Source organism: Ips typographus, unplaced genomic scaffold (genome assembly GCF_016097725.1).
Source record: "Ips typographus isolate SLU unplaced genomic scaffold, UJ_Ityp_2.0 IpsContig34, whole genome shotgun sequence".
Taxonomy (NCBI): Eukaryota; Metazoa; Arthropoda; class Insecta; order Coleoptera; family Curculionidae; genus Ips; species Ips typographus.
Window position 1 is genome coordinate 233,356 of NW_028098573.1, and position 22,530 is coordinate 255,885.

At 34.6% G+C, this 22,530-nt stretch overlaps 1 protein-coding gene across 1 annotated transcript; it reads right to left on the minus strand.

Moving 5' to 3' along the window:
- Positions 1 to 3,058: 3,058 nt before the first annotated feature.
- Positions 3,059 to 4,499, minus strand: LOC145739696 (uncharacterized). The gene is made up of 2 exons (XM_081994992.1): positions 3,564 to 4,499; positions 3,059 to 3,513 (listed from the first exon to the last, which is right to left on the minus strand). Exons 1-2 carry the CDS (start codon positions 4,497 to 4,499, stop codon positions 3,316 to 3,318), a joined length of 1,134 nt encoding a protein of 377 aa, XP_081851118.1. The 3' UTR covers positions 3,059 to 3,315.
- Positions 4,500 to 22,530: the final 18,031 nt, after the last annotated feature.

A 22,530-nucleotide genomic window follows, 5' to 3' on the forward strand; every position in this document is an offset into this window, starting at 1 on the left:
AAGTTTTATGTTAATGTCTATACTTCAAGCTGATAGTTTTACTTCAGGTTTTACTAATATTCATTTTTTTTTAAAGATATTAGTTTTTACTCTGATATAAAATTGGTAGTATTACCAATTACATTTCATTCAATTTTACATGTAATTTAAATTTGAATTAATTTTTTAATTTGAAGGTATAAACCGGGCATGAACCCCACTAATTTACATTAAATTAACTTTAATTAAATTTTTTAATTTGAGGGTATAAACCAGGTATTAGTTTTTTTAAATAGAACCTTATATTTTTTAATACATTTGTAGATACTATGTAGAATTTTCAAAGTTTTATGTTAATGTCTATACTTCAAGCTGATAGTTTTACTTGAGGTTTTACTAATATTCATTTTTTTTTCAAAGATATTAGTTTTTACTCTGCTATAAAATTGGTTGTATTACCAATTACCATTGTTTGCACAGGGACCATAAATTAGATTTACGCTAATAAATTTGCGTTAGATGCTACAGAGCGTTCAATTTTTTTATTGAGTTTTTTACGATAAATGCGTCATATTTTATGGTTTGATTAAATATAACAAAATAACTCTACTTTGCTTTATAAACCATTATCCAAAGATGTTTTGCTATGGAGATACATGGTGTCAAAGTTTGCATAAAAAAATCTAAATTTATTTATTTCTTCAAAACGGCTGCAAATATTTATGTTCATAAAACTTTGTAAATGGCAACAATAGAGCACGCTTTGCAATAAAAAAGATATTTTTCAATTTTGCCAGTGGCATCCAATTGAACGAGTTGGTAAATATTTTTGTTTTATGTAAATAGCTGCAGCCGATTTGAGAATTATAAATAAATTTAGATTTTTATATCAAAACATTAAGACCCTGTACCTCCATAACGAAACATTTTTGGATTATGGTTTATATAAAAAACTAGGTTTTTTTTTTGACGTTTAATCAAACCCTAAAATACAGGGTGTTTCACGATAAATGCGTCATATTTTATGGTTTGATTAAAAGTAAAAAATTACCCTAGTTTGCTAAATAAACCATGGGCCAAAGATGTTCCGTTATTGAGATACAGGGTGTTAAAGTTTGGATAAAAAAATTTAAATTTATCTATTTCTTAAAACCGGTTTCAGGTATTTTTATAAAACTTTGTAGGTGTCAACTGTTCATGATAAGGCACGTTTTGCAATAAAAAACATATTTTTTTAATTCTGCCAGTAGCGTTCAATCAAACACGTTCCTGAATGTTTTCGCAAAAAAAATGTGTACACCACTCTTTTTCCATTCAACGCAACTCAATTTTGAATTCTCCCTTCAATTTAGAACAGAAAAGCTATCTAGTAACTTTTCGGTACACCTTTCTGTTTTCCAATAAAAATCATAAAAATGTACCCATAAAATCAATACTAAATCGTCGACTGTTTATTAATCAATATCTAAATTTTTATTAATTTAGTTTTTTTCAAAAATTATATTTTTTATTCGATAGGAACAAGCAGTATTTTCCTATTCTTTCATTAAAAAACTGAATAAATCAAAATTTTAAAATTGAATAAAAACGATATTCGAAGATTTAGTATTAATTGTAATGGTACTTTTGCAGGATTTTTTATTCGAAAACGAGATGACGTACCAAAAAGTTACTAGATACCTTTTCTGTGTTAAATTGAATAAGGAGTTCAGAACTGATTTGCATTTTATGGAAAAACAGTGGCGGACATATTTTTTTTGCAAAAATGGTCAATAACTTTTTCGATTGGACGCCACTGGGAAATATAAAAAAATATATTTTTTAATGGAAAAACGAACTTTATCGTTGACAGTTGACACCTAAAAAGTTTTATGAAAATATCTCTTATTGTTTTGAAGAAATAAATAAATTTAGATTTTTTTACCCAAACTTTAACACCCTGTATCTCCATAATGAAACATCTTTGGTCCATGGTTTATACATATAGAAAACTAGAGTTATTTTTTGACGTTTAATCAAACCCTAAAATATGACGCATTTATCGTGAAACATCCTGTATAACGCATTCACCATGAAACACCGTGTTGACTAATTCAGCTTAAGTAATTTCGACTTTTTTAGATGGAACAGCCTGTGTATTACTTATTTTTCTGATAGCTTTTACAATTCAACTTCTATGAAGTATGTCATTCAATACCTAATTTAAATAGTCTGCGATTTATTTATATTTTTTAACTTTTACCTCCATTTTTTGTTATCTTAACTAAACTGTAATCTGAAAATTGTCTCTAACAATTCAATTGAACAAGAATAAACATTTTAAATTGTTGTTGTGAGTGACAAACAAAATTAAAACATTTGTTTGTGTTATAAATTTTATAGGGTGGACTATAAGTAATCGGATATAGAGCAACAGCATATTCCTGACATCAAAATAATACGATTTAGCTAAATTGTCCTATACCGAAAGTTAATATTAATAAAGTTACAGGGTGTGAAAGTTGAAATTTTGTTCTGGTTTTTTTTTTAATCGTATCATCAAGGTGTTTTTATATAAATAATGGAAAATTTGTATAAGGGGGTTTTGGCACCCGGTAAATACGATGCTGTCATCTATTTTGCAGTAGCTGATAGGGGGCGTTACCTGCAACCATTTCAGCTGCTTAAAAGGACTTGAACTTTTTTTACGCAATTGACATACGACTTCAAAATATTATTCTAATATGTTTTCCACGTATTTTCAGTGAATTTGGTGAAACAACTTACACCACAAACCACTGGAAATTAAAGTATTAGCATTAAAAAAAAGGCTTTTTTTTTGGACAAGTGTTCTACAAAGGCAAAATAAAAACTTACTTTCATAAAAAAATATTTACTAATTTGGAAGTAGGAGATATGTTCTATATGTTTGTTGAGACGAGTTACTCATTTTTTCTTTGTTTATTGGGTTTTCTGTCTCACACAAAAAGGTTTGTTGGGAAAATGGAATTTCGCACTAATGTTATTTTCAACTTGTTGAAAATAGTGCTATTTCCTATCTTGCACCGTTTCTTAGATATTTCATAATAGTGGTGGATTTGTCAGCAAAATGGTAGTCTAAACATTCAAGCCCTGAAAGGTTTGCTGATGTGATCTTTTGTCCTCAGTTAGACAATACCACATGGTTGAAACCAGGGTTGGGCTGATTTAAATCAGTTGATTTAAATGCAGTTTGCAGCAATATTTTTTTATTTAGACTCATAAAACAAAATACATCAAAAATTCTTTAAAAATAAAACAAGAATAAAATGCATTAGGCACTGATCTACTAAAATAACTATATACAAAATAAAAAAATCACTTTTCTTCATTGTCGTTGTAAAGTTTAAACAAAAAAACTAATTTTCCTCCTTTCTCTATTCCCAACCTGTTTCTTATATCAGAGTGTACAAATCCAAACGTGCTGAAGATTCTTTCCACTGAAGCCGAGGAAGCAGATGCGCACAGGACCTGTTTAATTACTGGCAGTTGTTTTGCGATTTCTGGCTCTTCACGCTGTGAAATCCACCACTGGATTCCATTCACGTTCTTCACTATTTCGTCCCAAACATAATCCGTTTAAAAGGGCTACTACGGGCGTTGAACTTTATTACCAAGGGCAAAAGTCCAGTATTTCCATGTAGCTCGTTGATTGTTTCTAAGGCCACATTCTCTTCTTCATGTGTCAGCTTGTATTTCTGCTTCTGTGGGTTTAACATATAGGCTATGAAGTGATATTGGGTGAGTGCTTGCTTGTATCGACATTGGAATTTTTTTAGCTGTGCTAAAGATAATTCTAATTCATCTTGGAAGACGAAGGCTAAGTGTTTCCACTGCTCGACAGCATCTGAAATCGTTGCATTTTTTCTCTGCAGGGTGTCAAGAGCCACTGCGATGGGTTTCAAAATGCTCAAATATTCTTGAGCTGCATGTTTGAGCCCAATATTTGAAACTTTTTGGTAGATAGTTGCATCAATCTCCTTCTTAGACCCCTCGCAGATTTTTAGAATTAAGTCCCACTGAGTGACATACATTTCCAAACAATCGGCAACACTATTCCATCGAACATCACTTGGTAGTACTAAAGCTTTGCCTCCAGCTTGACTGAATTTTGCTCTAGCCAGATGATTATTGCGAAAGTACTTGACAATCTGCACCACATGTTCTTTAACATCTTGTACTTGAAAGTCCTTGCACAGTAAATTCAACAGATGTGAAGAGCAGCCATACGTTATAACTTCTGAGTTTGTTCTTTCTTCTAAAGTTTTCCTCATGAGGTTCATGTTTGCAGCATTGTCTGTCACGAAAGACTTAACTTTGCACTGATATTTTGATTGACAGGATGAAACTAAATCACACACTAAATCAGTCAAGTACTCGGAAGTATGAGGATTTTCCGAGGTGTCAATACTATCGTATAGAAATACTTGTCCCTCTACCGTTGTTAACGTTGCGCATATTACTTGCTCGTTGTGAACATTTGACCATCCATCAATGGACATATTCACACATTGTCCGGACAGAGATGAAAAACATACCTCTTTTTCTTCCTCGTAGATCTCATCCAGAAGGGTTGTTGCTACCGTCTTCCGAGAAGGAGGCGTTTATCCGGGTCTTAATAAGTGAATGGCTTTTTTTACTTGTGAGTTTTCGATGCATCTGAAGCTTGAATTAGTAGCAAAAATTGCCTTAGCTATTTGTTTGTCAATCTTATGCTTTTCAGCTGCTGTTGTCCGCAAAATAAAACTACTCATACTCATAGCAGGCTGGTTTTCACGTTTTTTTTTTTTTTTCATTTGAACCAACACAGTACTCTCAGTAGTTGTTGTTGAACAGTCTGGGATGGAACTTGTAGAGGGAGAGGGTAATGTCAGTATTGAAGCAGAACTTCCAGAAGATACTGGGTCGAGCCAGTCGAGCGGCACTTGGATGTCCGCTCTTGTTTCTTGCTGTTTTTTACAAATTTCACGGTGCGTTTTTAGTCGCTGAACAATCCCTTGAATTTCTTTCTTGCAATTCTTACAAGTCGCTCTACAACCTGATTTTTTTGAATCCGTTGTTTTGAGGTAAAACTGCCATACGCTGTCTTCTTTTCTTCCAGCCATTGCGTTGTTTTCAATTTATATTTATATACGTGAACGAGAAAAATCGCAACTCTTTACCGAATTTAACTTACAGGCATTAACATTTGCCTTAATGAAATGGGCCAAGCGCATCAGGCGACCGCCTTTTATAGATCGCACCGGTCTCGCGATGATGCCAAATTGAAAGCACGCGGCGACAAGAATTTTCTTGCAAGAAGTGCGTTTCGACGAGTCGAGTACCTATAAGAACTTTATCTTGCACCAATCACAGATATGGGAAAAACATGATCAAAACGAGAGCAAAATATGTTCAACACTGGAAAAATGAGCAGAAAAATCAAATTTCCTGATTTTACGCAATAAACAACCGATTTTTATACATTTTTAGATTTTTACCGATTTGGAGCCAGACGTTCGGCAATCCTAGTATTTTTAATCACTTAAAATAATTGAGTGTTTTAAATGAAAAGCGAATACATGTTTGTTTTATTTAGTATGATATTTAAATTTGTAACTACATGTAAAAAACCTACATTGGCATTGTATCCTGTACTCTGTACTTTCTTTTTAGAATACTATGATTGTCAGATAATTTGCAATGTTAGAAACAAAAGTTATGTAAGGGTTATTCACATTATTCCACACAGAAGATTGTGGCCAAAATATGAGACTTTTAAAAAGTTTTACTTTTTTTGCTGAATGGGAAAATATTATTGCCACTTTTAAAATAATTTTTATTTTATACAGGGAGTCTTAAAATCTCTGAAAGTATAAAAGTTATGATTTTTAAATTAAACACCTTGTATATTATTGCATTTTTAGATTTTCCTTTTGATTATAAGAAAGTGTGGTTAAATGCATAGCACATCTATCGTACATTGTTTTCGCGTAAATGACAACCATACGTCAAAAATTTTCACTTAAAATTCCGTATAAAGTATTAAACTTATAAAACAAGGAAAATGACTTACACATTCCTATTTTAGTTTTTTCAGTAAGCTATTTGGCAATGTCATTCTTTGGTTTGAATTAGATAATTTTTTGTTATTTCATTCAGTTTTAAATGTTATCTCTAAATAAAAAAACTTAAAAAAATATGTTGCAGCAACAAAACCATGTTCACAGTGATTTTAATTCTTCAGAAATTCGGTAAATATACGTGAAAGTAGATTTTAGAAAGTAGAAAATGAAGAATTAAAAAAAAATCAAAAAAATCATCATTTTTGATTTTTTTAATAAAAATCAAAATTTGCCCAACCCTGGTTGAAACGCCCAGAGACGGAAAATGACAAAAACTTACAGGGGGTCAATATTTACCTTTTAGTCGGACAGATGGAAAAACTACCAAAAGTTCGTTTTTTAAATGGATCCACCAATATATTATGGTTTGTAATAAAAGCACATTAAATTTAGAACAAATCTATGTGTACTCTTCCTATACCTAACTTCAACCGTTTCTGACTTAATAACAGTTTTTCCTTAAAGTGCGTATAAAATTGTAATCCGTACTAATCTGAATACGGACACCTGCTTGTGCTAAGTTTCAACCAGTTTGTACAAACCATAAAACACCGATGAATCCATTAAAAAAAAGAACTTTTTTGTTCAAACGGACGAGAAGTACTCACTTCACGTACTGCTTAGCGGCCGTGAAATGCACTTTTACGGCCGGTGTCAATAGCAACGGCCGAAAAAAAAATACAGGAAAAAAGTAAATTAACAATCACTATGTCACCGTCTGCGCTTATGGTTGCTGGTTACGATTTCTCTATGTGACCACTGTGTGCACCGTTTACAGCAGTACACCCATCCATTAAGTTACGTATACGAAAATATGCGTACAGATGTGTATGGTAAATACATTCTTCGCAACTTTTCGTATAATTTTCATACGTTTTCATACCTGGGTGCTAGATTACCACTCAATATTTAATGAATTTTTATACTGATTTTATGCTACAATATCAAATAAAGCTTCAGCTAACATTGGTTGATACCGAGGGTAAAACTTGACATTTCTTATATTCTCGTGGTAATATTATTTTTTTTGTTTCAGATATTCTCCCGGTGAAGCGAGAAGCAAAAAAAAGTCATCCAGGTCAATCTTCGAATTCTTATTTATTTTAATAATAAACTAAAGATTGGGGCGCGGGTTGTGTGTAGTTTTATTTGCTATTTCGATTTGTTGTTATGCCATATGCAGCATTGTTATATCCACAATATCTGGCCGAATACTTTTTATTTAATTTCCAACTAAATGCTGAAGTATTAGAAACATTGTCATTCCTTTAAATGTCAATCTACGCATGGCGAACTGAGTAACTGTGCAGAAGTTGACATTGGGAGTGAACAAGGACCAGCAATCAGTCAATCATATCTATCAAACGTACAATTTATTTTCCAACTGATTAACATCTTACAGCAAATTTAACTATTTGTGTCTGCTCAGCTCCTATTTATATCGAAGAATCAATGCTAATCACGTGTGTTTTCTAACAACTATCCAGAATGCCCATTTATTACCCTTAAAGCAGCACAAATGTACTTCACGTTTTACACGATAAACATGTGTTTTTGATGAACAGCCTGGTAACTTGCACCTGGTATTATTGGGTTGGTCATCATATAATAGATAATGATCAACTCCATCTAGTCTTTTTTCTTTTACTGGTTTAGTTTCAACTCTTTGCCGTTTTGGAGAAGGTTCTTCAATGCCGTTTTGTAAGCTTGGCCTACCTCGTTGGGATGACTTTGCGTAATATACAAGTTTTTTGGCAACTTCATGACGAAACTGAAATAGATCATAAGTTTTGCTTCTTATACCCAAAGATTCGGCTTTTTTCCTATACTGTAGCCAAGAGTTAACAAGTACAACGTCAAATGCATGGGAGATTACTCTAAGTGTCCATTTTCTAGATCTTACATATGGGATCGATACAATGACAACAAAAAGTCCTCAGGAAGAAATTCCATTGGACCACGGCTTATGAGCCCGGAAAACTTTCATATTTCAGTTCAACTCTTTGAATTGCAGGCAACAAGCTGAGAAATCTTGTGCTGGAATGACTAAGGACTTTCTTGTATTCTACCTCAGCCAATTCACAAAATTCTTTTAACTTCTCAGTTCTTACTGTAAAAATAAGGAAATATTTAAATATTTTTACAATTGAAGACCTTAGCGCAATACAATGGTAAGCCTCAAAATCAAAAAGTTGAGATATTACGGTTTAAAGTTTTCAAAAATTCTGTAAAAAAATGGTTTTGATTTAAAGATTTCAAACTTTGTCAGTACATTATGGCAAAGAGGAAAAAAGATAAGCAACTATTATTTAAAAAAAAATATATTTTTTTTTTACAAAAAATGGAGTTTATTTTGATAAAATGTGGCTTAACATGTTTTTGCTTAAACTAAACTCATTATAAAAATAACCGAAAAAATTCAATACTACTCATCCAAGGTTTCAATCTCTTCGTCTAAATTGTCAACAGCAACATTTAGTTGCGTATAAAATGCATGGTAGGCTGGCGGTATGTAAGGAAGTAATGTCTGTATGTTTTTAATTTTTATTTCTGCAATTTTAACTGACTCGTTGTATTTAAGTTTAAGATCTGACAAGCTTGTCATTGCAGGTCTACCTTGTTTTAAAACATTAATTTCCCTGTACTCGCCATTGACTGTGCTTTTAACGAAAAATGACCCAACATTTTCCGACTTAAAAAGAAAACTATACGTTCCTGCAAATTCTAAGTTCTGCTAGTCAGGAAAACGTGTTTTTATGTTAATATTAGCTAATAAAGGCTCAAAAGAAAAAAAATCTTTTTGGGTCATTTTTGTAACAACAAAAGAGTTTTTTTTATTTGCTTTTTCAATAATATCTAGCCAACCTTCTGGTGAATAAATAACTGGAGCCCGATGTCTCTGGCGTTTTTTGATCAGAGCAAAATCTCTGTCTGACGGCATAACGGAATGACCGCTAAGAAAAAAGTGATGAGTTATTTTTCTAAATTTTTTTTCTTTTACCAATTGCAACCAAAATGCCATCATCTGCCAGTTCTTATTCTGACCCGGACAGTTATCAGTAAAAATTACAAGTTCATCATAATCTAATTTTGTTTCTAAAAATTTCATTAGGACAGACGCCACTTCATCAGCTCCGCGCTTAGCCTGATCTTCAGTCCACAAATACATAAAACCTTTTTTATTTGTGCAATCGTGAATTCCAAGGTTATATAGCCATATCTTTCGGCAGTAAAATGCTGGACCAGTTGTGAGCTTTGGAAGGGGCATACTTTGTTGCAAATCAAAAGAGATTACCAATTTTTTTTAGCAGGTGTGTCTATTTCACTTTTAAGCAATTTTTGCATTGCGTCAGCTCTAGCCTGGTGCAGGTTCAAAAATGTAGTTAGCTCTTTTTCTAGCTCTATATTATTAGCTTCCTTTGCCGCCTTTATTTTAATACCCATCTCATCGCAGGTCTTGCAGGTATCCGATTTTGGTAGTTTGAATCCTATGTTATATTGGGTACAGAATATTTTTCTGTAAGCGCTCTCTTTAACTGGACTGATATTTTGTTCCCTACACCAGGGCATATAGAAATCTGTATACAGTCCAGTAATAGTCATATCGCAGTTCAGATATAGCTTGTCTATATTTTTGGCTCTACTGTAGTGGCTTTGATATTTAGGTATTGATTCAATATGAGTTCTAACCGAATGAATTTGTTCGTCCGAATATCTGTTGGGTCTAGTATTGTGTTTGCCACGCATATCAGGTTTAGGAACCATAGCCCCTCCTACCTTCATTATAAGAATCCTTTCAACTCTTCCCCGAGATTTCTGAAGACCGTGAACACTCAAGAATTCAGTTTTGCACATTTTTATTTCTTCGTCTCCTATATTAACCAAATAATCAGCGGTTTCAATCAAACTTTCTTCTGGATACATTATTCTTTTGTTTTTTCTTGTATGACCTTTTTTTGTTTTTTGCTCTTATACAACCAAAAAGATAACTATTTTGGATATCGAATGAACTCAAATCCCAAAATTTTGTGAACAATTGTTCATGGTTACCTTGCAATTTCTCTCTGCATTTATTTTTACAGTCACAAGGCAAACCAATTTCACGCGGATTGATAATCTTCTTAGTTTTTGTGGCCGTATATTGATGTCCCGAATTGCGCCTCCTTTTTTTTTTGTTTCGTTCATGGTTTTCTTTATTCCGATGTCTCCATCTTGTCGGCTTCGGTTCCTCTGGAGAGTCTTTTTTACCCCTGCTAAGCCTAGCATAATGCTCTTGCGATTCATTCTAAAACATAATAAAATAAGACTTAAAATGCAACTTAAAAAAAAGTTTACGCAATAACATGTCAAGCCACATGGCATACCATGTTTTTGCATAAATTAGTTACAAAATATTTTTACCCAAGAACATGGTAAGTCAAAAAAAAACCAAAATGTAGCTTACCTCTGTAGAATCTGACGATATATTATTGTTACTTGGTACAAAGTCATTGTCGGCACAACTGTCATCACTATCCTCAAAAAAATCAGAACTTGAACTGCTATTTCCACTAAAAACGAAACTAAATTCATGACGCGCTGTGTGGTAGGCGAAAACTGCTTCTTTTGCAACACAAGCTAAGTCCTGGTCCGTGGGTTCAATTTTCTTGAAAAAAACGAAGTGACCATGTTGCTTGTAAGTGATGCATTAACAATGTTTTTATGTTTTTTAGTATTTGTGTGCTCCAATACATCTCGTCGACCTCCAAAAGCAATTGAAAATTTGCAAAAATGTTACATTTGGCACATTTTACGTTATGATCTACTTTTCCTTTTTTGATAAAGGAAAAGTCACCCTTCAATTCAGGTGGAAATTCGCACTGTTCGTCTGTCACCCGTACCTATTAAAATAAAATACTTATTAGTCTTTGACTTAAATCATTACGGGTTCTGATCCGAAATTACAAACCGAATACCAATTGGCCATAAGACATTTAAATCATTTACAATTTTATTATGTAACACATTTATACTTACTAGTTTTTTTGGGATACAAACACTACTAACTTATGGTGATATCACGAAAAACAGCTATGTGTGAACTGTGAACGCTCAACGCTGATTGAAACCCAGTCCAGACAAAAATGTTTAAGGTCAAGGCTTTGGTGATTCACCGAATTAAGCAGAGCTCGGTAAAGAATTTCGAGCGCTCCGAACATCAATGCCACACACCGAACATCTCACTTCAGCTTGTCGAACTAGGCTCAAAAAACAAAAGATTTCGATTTTCTTATGCAGTATTGTGCAGTTGAAATCGACGAGTATGTCGATTTATGTATGATTAATAAACTGACACACGTGACATAACGCGGACCAGACAAAACGGACACTCTGAAATAACGGACTGTCCGTTGGAAAAACGGACGTATGGCAACCCTACGTTATACAGGGTGGACCATAAGTAATAGGACATAGAGCTACAGCATATTCTTGACATCAAAATAATACGATTTAGCTAAATTGTCCTATGCCGAAAGTTAATATTAAAAACGATACAGGGTGTAATGGCCCAAAAATGCCTTCTTCCAATTTTGGGTCTTACAAGCTTATTTTTGGGGTTCGAGGGGCAAGCGCTATACCCTAAATGACACAACCACCAATCTTGGTTCAAACATTTATTCAGATTCCAAAAACATAGATAATTACTCAGCTAGGTACGGTTTGGTACCAAAGACTTAGGTCTAGTTAGCAATTCTGGCTTTAACGTACCTTCTGGACATGTTGTGTTGAGTTGAAGCGACAGGCTTTAGGTCAAGCGGCTACGTGGTTTATTTACGAGAATTTTGGAGGGTTTTCCAAACACCTTAGTTTCACAAATCTTGCACACTGAAGAATTTTGGTAGAACTTATTTTGCACTACTGAACATGACTAGACTTGACTTTAACCGACTTTTCACACTTGTCTTCGACTTGACGACGTTTCAGTTTTGACTGCCCGTTTCTGACTGACCGTTTGCCAAAATGGTGTGAATATTTATACTACGAAATTTACATCATTCTGTGAGCAGGAATGCGACAGGTCAAAAGGTGGAATCTCAAAAACATGTCGCCGAGTGCAATAAATAATAATAATTTTTTTCCTGCAGCTGCAGGCAATAAAACATTCAAAAGGTCAAAAAGTGTCAAAGTCCATAAAGGTCAAAAAGGTGAGAATTTGTGGCGACAGTATGACTTGGAAAAATTCCTTTCCTTATAAACACCTACTAATAGAAATATATCCCCGCTTCTGGATTAACGACGCTGGCCAATTAAATCTCTTAGAGGTTTGGCTTAGGATTTGAAGTCAGATTTTTCTTTCAAACTAGTCTTTCATTTAAGTGTTGACTTAAGATTTGTGATTGAACGAAGCCGTTTTTAAAAACTAAGTTTTATTACAAAAATTGTAATTACAAATTAAAGGATTAAAATACGTCTTAACAATTAGAAGGCTAGACTCTGACTGACTTAATACAAAATACAATAAAATGAATTAAACCGAATTATGGCGGATTCCCAGGTCTAGTCAACAATATAATGGCTAGCTAGCAGTATTCCCGGAATAGGTGGCCTCATAACTCCTCCCCTGTAGATTCAGCTACACGGTCCGACTGGGTAGTTGAATATCTTGGTCTTGAAGAGATTCCTTAGGGATGCTTTCACCTTGTCTTCTAGGATTGTGCTTTCTTCTGAGATTTATCTTTTTCAAGATAAAGTACACCAGCGCTATTATTAGTGATACGTAAATGAATACAGTCCAAATACTTGGGACTTTTATGTTATCAGGAATCACAAATCTGGGTTCATTATCAATGATGCCCCTTTTAAGTTTATATAAATCATCGAGTCGAATATCGTCGAGATGAACACTTAAGTTCAACTTGGGCATTAGTTTGATGTCACCGGCGATGTCAGGAAATAACACTATTTGATTCTGGCTATTGGTGGAATGAAGATTGTTTATCGTTTTGCCTCCAAATGTTATCTGACACTCCATTGGAATTTTAGCAACATACGTCCCGATTAATTTTAAATGGTCTTCTTGGTTGAAACAAGTCAATTGTAATGACTCCATATGTGGAAGTACTATTAGCCATTCACTGGAATAGTCTAGTGGATTAACTATCGGTTGGTTTAGTTCTAGTTGAACTTGACGACAGGTAGACAGATGATGGGACTTGGCTTCCAATAGCTGTACCTCACATGAGCTGTTTACGTCCAAGGTCTGCAACTCCATTTTGTCGCACACGTAATACTGGTCCTTTATTTTGGTGCATTCAGTGTTACGATATGAATAGTGCAATTTGTTTTTTAGTAAATATTTACTTTTTGGCAAAATAACCTTAAAGAGACTCTGTGCATAGATTGGAGCTGAATAAAAATGATAGTAGTTTAACTTTTCGGGATAAGTTATTGGTATTTTTAGTAAAAAGTTATTGTTGTTAAAAATGTAGCTTTCTACTTTAATAAGTTTCTCATACAATATTGTATTTTCCAATGTTACTTCCAGTGGCATACGATTTGTATCAATCACCTTTTTTACGTTTAATAGCTCAAAATAGAGATCTTTAGTTTTAATAATGCTTGGATGCAAAATTTTCAATTTTGAGAAAGTAATTGCATTTTCTATATCTGTTAATATTGCATCAATAATTTCATACAGATTTATGACTTGGTTTAAAACATCTTTTATAAATGCTGTGTTTTCCCGTAGTGTGGTTTTTTGAACAATTAGTCCGAGTTGATTTAATTTACTTTCTAGCAACTTTTCATTGTGTTGGACTGTTTCAATTTTGTTGTTAAATTTCTCTAAAAGGTTGAGAGATAAGGAATTCTCTTTTCTAATGTTTGAGGTTAATTTATTTTGACTTAATTGTAGCTCTCTAATTAAGTTTTCGTAACGCTCACCATCTGAGGCGTCTAGATTCCCAGTGACTGCTTTGAAAATTGAACCTATACCGTTTATTAAGCCACGCTTGTACCTCTGGGGGTGCGGAATTATTTCCTTAAGTTTTGTTTCCGCCCTATCTTGAGTGAGAGTTAGTATTTTTAAATAATTTATTATTTAGAATTTATATTCTGGATGTTTTGTTATAGTTTCAGTCAGATTGAATGATTTATAATTCAGTTTATTTAGTTCTTCGATTATGGGATTCATGTCGTAGTAGTGCAAAAGTGTATATGAATATTCTTCCAATTTTGCTTGCCCCAATTTAATTGAAATTAACCCAGGATTGTCCGTTATTTCCTTAACAGTTATTTTTTCTTCGATTGCCACTGCAATTACTATGTGAAGAAATCTGGAATAAAATTACTGTTATTAGAAACTATACTTTTGTTGTAACGGTCGCCTAATGTTAGAAAGGTGTACCTTTTCTTGATTTTCTGTTTTTCCTGTCTTTTTCTTAGTATTTATGCTAACTAATTTAGTAGGTTTAGAAAATCTATCAGTATGTTTTTGTCTGATGTGTTTTTTAAGGTACACGTTTTGATCTGGTTTGAAAATTTCATTTACATCATCTTTATTTTATTTAATTTTTCAACTAAATTTTCTTTTCTTTGGACTAAATTAGCATTTATTTGGGAATATAAAGCTTTAGTTTTTTCTTTGTGATTATTGACATAATCATTTATTAAAATTTGATCCAATTTAATATCAAAAGTGTCGTTGGTAGTAATGTGTCCTTGGATGACGTCAATAGGTTTCAGATTGGTAACAGAATGGATGGTATGGTTGTAAGCGAGAATAGCGTAAATCATTTTTGTTTTGATTGGGGTATCGCCGTATTCTTGATTGTTTAATAATCGAATATGTTCCGCTAAAGTGGAATGTAGTCGTTCAACGACTCCATTTGATTCAGGATGATGCGGCGAACAAAAATGAATTTTGATTTTATGTAAAGTAAGAAGTTCAGTTATCACTGTATTCTTAAATTCTGTACCATTATCCACTATAATTTGCTTAGGGATACCATGATGTGAAAAATAATTTAGTAGGTTGTCAGCAATTTCCGTTGATGCCAAGGAATTCAAATAATATGCTTGAGCATACTTTGAAAAACTATCTATTATGGTTAAAAACTTAGATTTTTCCAAAGTATAAGTATCAAGATGTAGGATTTCGAAAGGTCTTGAAGCTGTAGGGGTGATATTTATTGGGATTTTAACAGGATTTCGTTCGTATTTGCTTTGCGCACATATTTCACAATCGTTGATATAGGTTTGGACTGAAGATTTTAGCTCAGGCCAATAATATTTTTCTTTTAGTCGTTTGACTGTTTCCTCTATACCTCGGTGATTAGTTTTTCCCTCATGGTAATTTTTAATAATATCCCTAATATCTTCTTTAAGTTGTACATCTATTAATTTTTTCAAGCAACGTATGAATTTGAAGGAAGGCCAACGAAAAGTTTGTCTAATTATTTCACAAAAGGGTTCGAACATATTGGGATCTTCAAAATATAGGTAATACGTTTTATTAGGTACCATTGCTTCTTTAACAAAATTGATTACGTCTTGATCAAAATTGTTTTTTGATAATTGTACGTGAATTCTTTTTTTACTTTTATGCAAGATGTGGGTTGTAAATTTGGATGGAGAGTGCAAAACATTATGAATGATAATTTGGTTTGCTCCGTAATTTCCAGCTGTTTCAGAAATTGGTATTCCTACAATTGGATCTTGTTCGGCATTAGTGTGAATTGTATTATTGTCATCATCATCAGGCATTTCCAGCGGGTCATTATCTGGTTGCGCAATAATAGAAACTTGATCCATATCGCGATTCGTTTCAGATTCCACGGTGTTGTCATACACCTCGTTAACAAACTTGTCTACATCAAAGTTATCAGGGTTTTCTGTTTCTTTAACATGAATCTGAATACGAGACAATGCATCTGCATTCGTATTAAGTTTCCCTTTTTTGTAAACTATGCTGTAGTCAAATTCTTCTAATTTAATACGCCAGCGGAGTAATTTTGATGACGGATCTTTCAGGGAAAATAACCATTGCAAGGGTTTGTGATCTGTAACGATATTAAATTTCCTGCCGAAAAGGTAGGGTCGAAAATATTTTGTTGCCCAAACTAAACACAAACATTCCTTTTCAATAGTTGAATAGTTTAATTCTGATTCATTTAAGGTTCTCGACGCGTATGCTATCGGTAGGTCTTGTCCGATAGGTCCTTGAGATAAGACGGCACCTAATGCAAAATTGCTTGCGTCCGTCGTTAAATTAAAGGGTTTTTCGAAATCCGGATATTGCAAGATGGGTTCATTAATTAATAGATTTTTACAAGTTTCAAAACAAGTTACGAATTCATTATTGTGCTCGATGGTAGCACCCTTTTTTAAACATTTAGTTAGTGGTTTAGTTAATTTCGCAAAATTGTTAATAAAACGCCGATAGTAACCCAAAAGTCCTAAGAAGCCTTTTAGTTGTTTTGTTGTTTTGTTGTTTTAGGAATAGGAAAATTCTTTATTGCTTTAATTTTTGCCGGATTTGGTTTTACTCCTGATGGTGTTACTACATGACCTAAGTAAGCAACTTCACGTCTTAAAAACTCGCTTTTGTCAAGTTGAATTTTGAAATTTGAGTCTCTTAATCTCTGGAAAACTAGCTTGAGATTTTCTATGTGTTCTTGCAAGGATGTTGAGAATACAATTATATCGTCAAGATACACAAGACATTTTTCATTTTGTATTCCACGCAGTATGGAATCCGTGATTTGCTGAAAGGTTGCGGGCGCGTTTTTTAACCCGAAGGGCATTCTCAAAAACTCATAATGCCCATTTTCTGTATTGAACGCGGTTTTTTGAATATCACTTCCTTCCATTTCGATCTGATGGAAACCAGACGCAAGATCAATTGTGGAGAAATACTGACATTTGCCAAGCTTGTCTAAAATATCAGTAATTTGTGGTAAAGGATATTTTTTGTCAATTGTCTTTTCGTTTAACTTGCGGTAATCAATAACCACTCGCCATTTTTGCTTTCCGGTAGCATCCAACTTCTTTGGTACCACCCAAATTGGTGATGACCAAGGCGAATCCGAAGGCCTAATGATCTTTTGATCTAACATTTTCTTTATTTGGTTACTGACTTCCTGTCTGTGAACAAAAGGGTATCGGTATGTTTTTGTGTAAACCGGTAACTCGTCCGTTGTTTTAATAGAGTGTTTAATCTTATTGGTGAAGGTTAAGGGTGAATTCTCGTTATAAAAAATATCAGAATATTCTTTGCATAATTTTACAATGTGATATTTTTCTTCCGAATTTAGATGATCGAGTCGAAGTTTTGATGTGTCCAATTTAGGTTCTGATGCCATATTATACTCAAAATTGTTTAAAACTATATTTTCAATTTTTGAGTTATCGAAACTTTCTACTGTAATAGGTTCAGAGAAATCAATTGTCACTGGTGAAATGCCGCTGTTTAAAACTGTGGTTAACGCATAACCATCTTTTGCAACTGTCAGCGATTCTGGAATTTCACAGCTGTTAATTTTTTGGTAAGGAACTATCACATTACCATTTGCAACCGTAGTTTTTATCTTAATTACTTGCTCCATGCGGGGACTTACAGTAATAAGACAATTTACAGAATTTGTTTGATGAAATTGAATTTGGATACTTGCAAAAGGGGTGACTAAACGTTTAGTATTATAGTTAATATTAGCTTGCAAATATTTTAAGTTATCTAATCCTAACAAACCGTCGAACGCATGATGAAATTTAAAAAGGTAGAACTTTAAGTCTTGGTTATTTGGTAAATTAAATATTTTTGAAGTTGGCAACAATGCACTAAACTCGTGGTTTGATTTTTGGAAAACTGTACTTACTACAAACGGGTCGTAAGATATTCGATCAGGATAAATTGTCTTTACTACGTCAGGATTCATGAAAGATCTAGTTGATCCTGAGTCAATGAGTATCTTTAAGTTATGTTCAGGGAATATTATATATGATAACTCGCTGTTAGAATCTAGGTTAAAGGATATAATTTGGGGTTTAGTTGGTGGTGTTATTAAGTGTTGTCGTTTTCGAAAAGTTGGTGAAAATTTTCTTCTTGCTGAAGGGACTGTTGAACAGATTCCTCAGGCATTGTTTCTTGGAAAAATTCATTTTGGGTTTGTTCATTGACGGTTCCGTCAAGATAATATGTACTTGGATTTTCACATTGGTAATTAGATGGACATTGGTCGTATGTGGGGTCTAATTCGGTATTGTATACTTCTTCAATGACTGGCATATTCCGGTGACGGAAGTTTGAAGAAGAAGGACCTAGTCTTGAACCGTAACTAGATCTGTTTGCATTGGAACCAAAGGTTCGTTGTGTACATACGGACATAGGCGTTGGTTTAGGTAATTGTTTCGAAGGGTCAGGTCTAAAAACATTTGTTGGCTTATTACCAAAAACTTGTGAATTTGTAAAGAATCTTTGAGGTCGTGTGTTAGGGTTAGGTGTAATATTAATTGGTTGAGACGGAAAAGATTGTCGGAATTGATTTTGTGAATTAAATCCGTTCGAAAAATTTGGGAAAAATGGTCTGACATTTTGTTGTGGGTAGTATTGTCCAAAAGGTTGCGATTGTCGGGGTTTCATCTGTTGCTGATGTGAATTTTGCATTTTAACATTGTTTGCGGGATTACTTTGAAAATATCGTACATTACTTTCCTGTGTAACGTATTGAATAGCTTGCGCAAGGTCAATAGGCTTCATGCAACGGATGGTATTACCTAAGGGTTCTTTTAACCCAGATAAAAAGGTTGTTAAAGCCAATTTTTGGTACATACTACGTTTTACATTGGCTGTAACATTATCGTCATGCGCATCTACATAACTAACAAGTAAATTTAAAAGTTCTAAGACTCTATCATAGAAAATTTTTGGCGATTCATTGTTGTTCTGTTTCAACATTACCAAATCTCTATTCAGACAAGTTTCGTCTCGAGTATCTGCAAAATTACGGTTTAGGGTATCTTTTAATTCTTCCCAAGTAGTAACGTTTTGAACGTTTACTACAACTCGGGCATTACCAGAAAGTTTACCAAGTAGACAATTCAACAAATAGATATTTTGAAAATTATTTCTATTGGTAACATCATAAAAATGATCTATTAGAGACTTACAAGTTGCTAAAAACCTGTTTAACTCACTCGGGTTACCATCAAATTGTGGTACGCAATTCAAATACTCGGGTTTAAACTGAGCCATATCTGTGATTAAATTATCTGTATTAGAAATTGGTAATACAACTGTTCCCGTTTCAAGAACTTTTTTAAGATTGTCTTCGAAAACTTTAATATTAAAATTAGATTGCGTATTACTATTAATTCTTTCTTGCACTTTCCGATCTTGAAAAGCGGAGTCAGAGTCACTTGAAGGTTCGATATTATTAATAGATAAATTATTTAGTAAATCAGATAAAGCGTTTTCACTTTCTGTCATTGAGAAAAAATTGCACTTACATAACTAGTGTATTCTTCATGCTGGTTATAGGCGGCAAGAATTTCTTGTAGCGATGTCGTCCACTTCCAAATTCCTGTCTACCTGCAAACTCGATCAAGCCTTTGATCGAACTCCAAATTTTAGCGGTATGGGATCCAGTCGTCAATGGCGATTTTGGTCCAATGTCGATGCTAGGAGCCCGCGAAATCGATGGGTAGATTTCCACGATAACGACTTATTGACCGTTCACTTCACTGGTAGGTCCTTTTCGCGATGAAAGTACCTGATTTTGCGATTGCCAATTAACCGGAACTCGGAAAATCAATACACGATGTACTGAATTTTGGCAATCCTACCGACTGCGCCACTTAAGATTTGTGATTGAACGAAGCCGTTTTTAAAAACTAAGTTTTATTACAAAAATTGTAATTACAAATTAAAGGATTAAAATACGTCTTAACAATTAGAAGGCTAGACTCTGACTGACTTAATACAAAATACAATAAAATGAATTAAACCGAATTATGGCGGATTCCCAGGTCTAGTCAGCAATATAATGGCTAGCTAGCAGTATTCCCGGAATAGGTGGCCTCATAACTAATGTCTAGTAGTGTTCAGATGTGTCTCAAACTAATTCCGTAAGTTCTAATTTAATTTTGATTACAATTTTGACTTTGAAAAATAAACAAAAAGAAAATTGCTAATATTTTCCCGGGGCATCACATCCCACCCATTCCTGTAGGACAAAGCAAATATAAAATATATTTACTTTGTAACAGTGCAACGTTTGAACTACTCCGAATCATATGTTCAGCGTAAATCCGAGTCATTCACATCGCACTTGACCTAAGGCAATGTATGAAAACCTTGTCGAATAAGCAAATCTGTCCAGAAGGTCTAACAACAATCGCTTATGCGTGCCAGTCACAATAAAATATTTTTAAGTCTACTATGCACGTATAAATCCTATCCTACGATTACTCAATAAAATCTAGTAACAATAAAATAATGTTCCATGATTACTCTCATAAACAATTGAAAAGGTAAATAATTATGCGGCACTCAAAAGGAAAAATAATAAAAATAAAGAATAAACTAACGTACCGACTTTAATTGGCAACCGGTCACTCTCGGGATGTTCCTGGCTGGTTTGGATCATGGGCCCGTCGTATGCGTACCCCCGTTTGGCTTCCAGGCAAAAGGTCTGCCTCCAAAACTGGGTAGGGTCGGCTAGCGATTGGCCTAAGAACTCGCGTTTGCCTTGTTCGGCCAACTGGATCCTGGTGTGGTGGGTTGGCGGTACCATGGGTTGCATCGGCGGCGGCAATAGTGATCCGGCTGCGACTTCCTGAGGGTGAGTTTGGGGTCTTAAGTGCGGTTGTGGGGGTTCAGCTGGGCTACATCGCCGGATGGCGCAAACGGGACAGGCGCAACCTTCAATCATGACATTGCCCCATGCGTTCCAGAATTGCGACGGTGTAAACATATTCGGTGGAGGAGGGACGCAGAAGGCACAGTCACATGGTCGGGCGGGGTCTGTTCTCAACAATTGAAACTCCAAGTGGATCACTTCCGTCCATAAATTTAACAGAGCCCGGGTTATTTCCAAGGGTTGAGTCACTCGGGGTCGGTAGAGAGTCGCCAGTTCCCATAGGTGGTAAAGAGCCATCCGGTACAACATAAATTTGCTACCTCTGTCCCGTACTAATCGGAAATAGTAGAGAAACACTACTATGTACTCCATCACTGTTTGTTAACTCTTTTTTTTTTTCGCCCAGTAATAACTAGAGTAACTTTGAATTTGGTAACACAACCGGCAGGATTATACACTGGCTATCCCCCATTTAATTGTTGCTTCTTATATGGACTTAAAGTTTACGTCATTTTAAGCATCATCCGTGGTATAGACTAGGAATCTGCGGACTTTTCAAATTCCTGTTCGTGGCCAGGGTCGGTTGAGGAATGTGAGTTCCTCGACAAAATTTGTTTAAGTATGTTGAGTTCAAAAAGGTTAATTTAACTGTACAGATTAAAGGCGGTTTTATGGCACCTTTATTTCCTGTTTTGTTCACTTTGTTTACGAACAAAAAAGTCGCAACTTGCATCGTCAATGTTTTCTAATTGCCGGACTTTGGAAAGCTCTTCTCGCACTTGGAAATACGTAGTTTCAGCCTGCGTGGAATTAGTTAATATTTTAACCGATTCTTGGTTTTCATACTCCTTGCTTTCACTGGGAGCGCTTGCGCTTACTTTTCGGTCTGTTTGTGGAGGCTTAGAGTTTGTCGACACATCCTTGCTGGGTTTTTCTTTCCGTTGCAATACTGTCACGAAGGATAATAAATCAAATTTATTTCACTTGAAAGGAAACATTAAAACATGTTTATATTACTTGAGCGGAAACATTAAAATTGTGGAATGCGGTCGGAGTGCAACTGCAATTAAGATGCATTTGCTGAATTGCGAAATAATGAGGAATGTTTTCCAAGTACCGATGGTCGAAGGTCGTCACGAGTTGTCGGCTTGGCTGGGGTTATCCTTCCTAAACTTCTTAATGAACTCCAAAACTTGTATGGAGGTCAGAAAATCACTAGGAACCCCAATTAAGAAATCTCCAATTTGCTTCCATAAGTTCAAATTGACTGGTGTCTTGATGATTTGGTAGGAGGTGATGATGCCATTCGCGTTGCATCCTAGCGAGAGGTTCCCGAATGAGACACCAGTTTCCGGGGGCTCTGTAGATATGGAGGAGGGTGGGGATGTAGATTTTGGAGTTAATGTGGAATCTAGTTTCTGTCTCTCAAGACGATTTAGTGTATCCATCGTTTGTCGTAATACATGGATGCAGTTCCTTTCATTGTCCCCTGACTGCCTCAGCTTATCTAGAGCAAGGGTTAAGAAGTTCTCCTGCTCCGTTATAAACTTCTGCATGGCATGCTCTGTATCGCGTGAGGTCTGTGCTTGGGC